At 30.8% G+C, this 4,496-nt stretch overlaps 1 protein-coding gene across 1 annotated transcript; it reads right to left on the reverse strand.

Annotated features, from left to right (window-relative positions):
- Positions 1 to 58: 58 nt before the first annotated feature.
- LOC115888301 (protein ANTAGONIST OF LIKE HETEROCHROMATIN PROTEIN 1-like) lies at positions 59 to 1,802 on the reverse strand. The gene is made up of 2 exons (XM_030907984.1): positions 1,468 to 1,802; positions 59 to 532 (listed from the first exon to the last, which is right to left on the reverse strand). Exons 1-2 carry the CDS (start codon positions 1,783 to 1,785, stop codon positions 59 to 61), a joined length of 792 nt encoding a protein of 263 aa, XP_030763844.1. The 5' UTR covers positions 1,786 to 1,802.
- Between the last annotated feature and the right edge of the window lie 2,694 nt (positions 1,803 to 4,496).

Raw genomic sequence — 4,496 nt, forward strand, 5'->3', positions numbered from 1 at the left:
TTGGCGTTTTCAGGCTGTACAGTAATAGCAGTGTGCAATATTCTAAATCTTGCGGTAATTAATCCAAAACTATTTTCAACGACATTTCTAGCCCTCGATAAGCGATAGTTAAAAATTTTTTTTTATATGTAAGTTCAGATTGACTAAACGGTCTGAGTATATGTTTTTGCAGAGCAAATGCCTCGTCCCCCAAAAATACATAATTCATTTGTTCTATGTTTTCTTCCTTGAGAGGTAAATGCAGTTGATTATTTCTGAGGTATTGGTAGAATTTGGTATACTCTAAAATAGCCCCATCAGAGTTTCTTCCGTTTTTGCCCACATCTACATATAAAAATTCATAATCGCTGTTTACTAAAGCCATTAAAACAATACTATAGAACTTTTTATAATTGTAGTAAAATGCGCCTGTTTTAGCTGGACATGTTATTCTTATGTGTTTTCCATCGATAGCTCCACCGCAGTTAGGGAACTGCCAACGAGAGTTAAATCTTTCTCCAATATCCATCCATTCTTGGACAGTCTTGGGAAACTAAAACAAAAAACCGCGGTATAATATTTAGTGCTTCGGAGGGAAAACCTATGTAAAAACGGCGGTATAGACTTTGACTTTTGGGCTTGTTATAGGGTACAAATAAATTTTAATATAGGAAACAATATATTAAAAAAATTCTGAACCAATTTAAATCTCACAATTATACCTGTACCTACCTACACTGTAATGCCAAAAATTTTAATAATTCTATTATTAAAAAATAAATAATTTTTAGGCTGAAACAACGCAGGTCCGTTCCCCAGTCCCTAAGAAGAGAAGATACCAAAATACTGGACCATAATAATATAAATCCACAAAAAAGACAAAAATAAGTGAAGAACGCCAAAAAAAAATGTTTATGGCACAAATGCACTGAAGCATTAACTACAAAAAGTAACAGAGACTGATGCCTTAGCTCAATATCTATCCTTAAAAATACAAAATGTTTCGAACCCTGAACAGAAAATGTACGCAGAAGTCTTACTCACTAAAGTCATTAATAAGGCAATACTAAATAAGCTGACTGAAGCTACGGATTTAACAGAAATAAATATGAATCTCGTGCAAGAACCAAATTATTATACATATAATCCTCCTGCGGCATCGTCATCGTCATCTCGTTCAAACACAACACATTACTCACTAACGCCTTTGAACTCTCCCGACCCCTTAACAGTACAGTACACACAAAGTACTTTACAAGCAAACAGTGCCCCACAAGTAGTCAATACCTCACAAGAACATAGTGCCCCTCAAGAACACAATGCCTTCCAAGAATCATACGATAATAATAATGGAGGCCTGAAATAATGTTGTATGCCGATATTCAAAACAAGTATAATTTTTTTCAATAATCTTTATACTTTATTAAGAGTTTTTTTTGTAAATTTCTGTGTAATAAAACTTTGTACATATTTATTTGTTTGACTTACTTTTAAATAATCTTTCTGCAAAACCTGGTAAATTACTTTGCATGTCTCTGGAATTATGCGACCAAGAGCTTGTGGAGAAATTCCAGTACTAAACTTCAAGCATTCATAACTTCTTCCGGTGGCCAACATTCTCAAAGTTGCAACAAGGCGCTCTTCAGGTGAAATACTCTGCCTCATTACCGTATCTTCTTTTCGTATGTATGGACTAACTAATTTTAACAGTTCATCAAATGTGTTAGGATCCATTCTTAAATAATTTTGGAAATCGGTAGGCTCACTTGTCCGTAATTCTCGTAACAGATTCATATCGCTGTACATTTTCCGTTTCTGAAGCCACTTCTTTGACCACATGGCGCTTCTGCTTTTTCTTAAACAAAACTTCAGTTGCAATACCAAATGCAGCAATTGCAATTATTCTTTTAGGTTTCATCTTAATATTAATAGTTTAATAATAATAAAAATAAATATTAATATTATTATTCAAAGCACACCACTTGTTTACTTGTATTGCACAACAAAAATTTTATAAAAGTCAAATCTCTCGATCCTTAGTAAAATGATCGTCTAGCGGGAAAAGCGTCTTTGTGGGGTCAAAAATATACGCCTTTCGGATTTTTCGGAGAAGTTCAAGGCTTATTAGATATTTCGAAAAAAACAAATTTTCGCTATTTTAAAACTTGTTTCTAATTCCATTATAATCTACCGTATGATCGAATAAAAACGGCGTCAACGATGGCTATGAAGTGAAGATCGCTGTTATTTTATATGTAAAATTATATGGGAAATATCATTGATCGTCATTTCATAGCCATCGCTGACGCCGTTTTTATTCGATCATACGGTATTTTAGACAAAAAGTTTTCAGATAAAAGTTGTAGATAATCACATACCTAATGAGTTTGTGTTTTCTGTTTTTTTTCTAAAGTCTGTCATTTTGACATATGACAAACATATGTTTTTTTTAGTAAACCATAGTTGGCCATGACTTCATAAAAGCGCCATTTTTTAAGCTTTCTTTTCAGCTATAGGTATAATATGTTTTTTCGAAAAATTACAAGTTATAGCCAATTCTTTCTTTCTTGGCTAATTTCAATAACAATAATACCATTCCAATTAGTTAGCATCAAAATGTAAAAAAAGTTTTATGTTTTCAAAAAAAAATATCGTAAAATCTGTAAAGCACCAATTTAGAATAAAATAATCTAAGAATGAAATGATTCTTTTATAAACCTGCATTAAATCAACTTAAAATAGGTATGTAACTTTTTTTAAATATTAATTAACAGCCAATTAGCATGCGGTAAAATTATCATAAATTATAAATAATGTACCAACATATCGAAATAATAATTTCTTTGTTAATGGTTTAGAATTTAAAAATAACAGGCAAAAATAACACAATTTACAGTAAAATAAAAGTTTCGTTTAAATTTCTTAATCAGCTGATTATTATTAAACTTCGCAGATACCCGGGGCTATATTATTACATTACTCTGAGGAAAATAACGAAAATAATCGATATTTTTGACTCCGCCCCGAAAGCTTCACGATTTGTCCTCCAGTTAGCAGCACATTTTGTCTAGTCGTTTGACCAACTTTAAGAATATATAAACAAGGGTTTTATATTGTGAACCGTAACAATTTAGCGAAGGATTTTTAAATAGTTAATTGTGTGCTGTAATCAGTATAAATGTTGTGTATATAGTGAGAAAATAAATCCTTAAGAACTTTATCGTGAGTTTAAATTAGTGGACCCATGGAATCCGTAACAGTATCATGTTTTTTAACTAAAATTTAAAAAAAATCCAAATTTCCTAATTTGTTTTAAAAAAAATTCTAAATTTTCAAAATTTTTCTTTCGCGAAGAAAATTTCTTAAATAAATATAAATATTTTTAGGAGTAGTATATTTCGACTCCAGAAACGCGCTTGTTGAGATTTTTTTGTTAATATTTTGGAAAATTTTGGATGTAAAAAACATATCTTGATAATATAACAACTTAGGTAGTAGATTAAATTTACAAGAAAGAAAACCTAGAAAAGATCCAGTGATTTTCAAAATTTATAGTTATTTTTTATACAAGACAATAAAATGGTATTTTATCATCGACCGAAAAGATTTTATCGTCGACCGACATTTCGGGAGACGATAATGTAATTTTATCGTCGTGTATCAAAGAATATTTTTTCCATAGTGAGTTACGTTTTAAAAAATATTCAGAAATTATTATTTCAAGGAATTTATTACAAGTAGAAAAAATATTGTCCTGGGTTGGCGTTGGTTTCTATGTAATTTGACAAATAAATAAAGCTGTCCCTTTAGTTGTCAGTTTTCAGTCAATATTTTTTAATTCTCGTTCATGTCCATTGCTGATTGAATTGGAACCAGAAATGTCTCAAAACGAAATAAGCAAATTACCAACAGATATTCAGGCTGAGGCGACAAGCGTCATAAACAGACTACTTCCATTTAAATCCCGAATAACTTATGAAAAGGAATACAAAAATTTTCAAAAATGGATGCAATTGGAAAACGTGCCAAAAAAATAAGTTTTTAACCTATCCTCGCTGTTAAATTATCATTTAATCTACCCTTGCGGTTAAAGTTCTATTTTATCTTCTATTTTTGATAGATATAAGGCAATTTTAACAGTTGCTATGGAAAAAAGTAAAAAAAATATTTATTTTTTTTATATTTTTAAAGTAAAATAACTCCGTGATTTTGGACTTTGAAAAGCGATAAAGAGAAAAAATGTGTCTTTTCACAAAAAAAAAACAACGCTTTATTGTACAAAAAGCCAAAACAGCTTCATCGACAAAGCAAAACAAAAAGCACAAAAACAAATATACAAATAATAAAAAAAAATTACACTAAATCACCACAATACACCAAAACACTTTTACTTTTACACTGGACGCGCGTTTCGCTAACCATGTTAGCATCATCAGCGGATGATTATACACTAAAATACAATCTACAAGTTGAGCGTTTATATACTCGCCCAGTAGGTACCGAGTGGGCGTGGCAAA

The sequence above is a fragment of the Sitophilus oryzae genome, unplaced genomic scaffold, assembly GCF_002938485.1.
Source record: "Sitophilus oryzae breed Bouriz unplaced genomic scaffold, Soryzae_2.0 scaffold_708_pilon_pilon, whole genome shotgun sequence".
NCBI classification, from domain to species: domain Eukaryota; kingdom Metazoa; phylum Arthropoda; class Insecta; order Coleoptera; family Curculionidae; genus Sitophilus; species Sitophilus oryzae.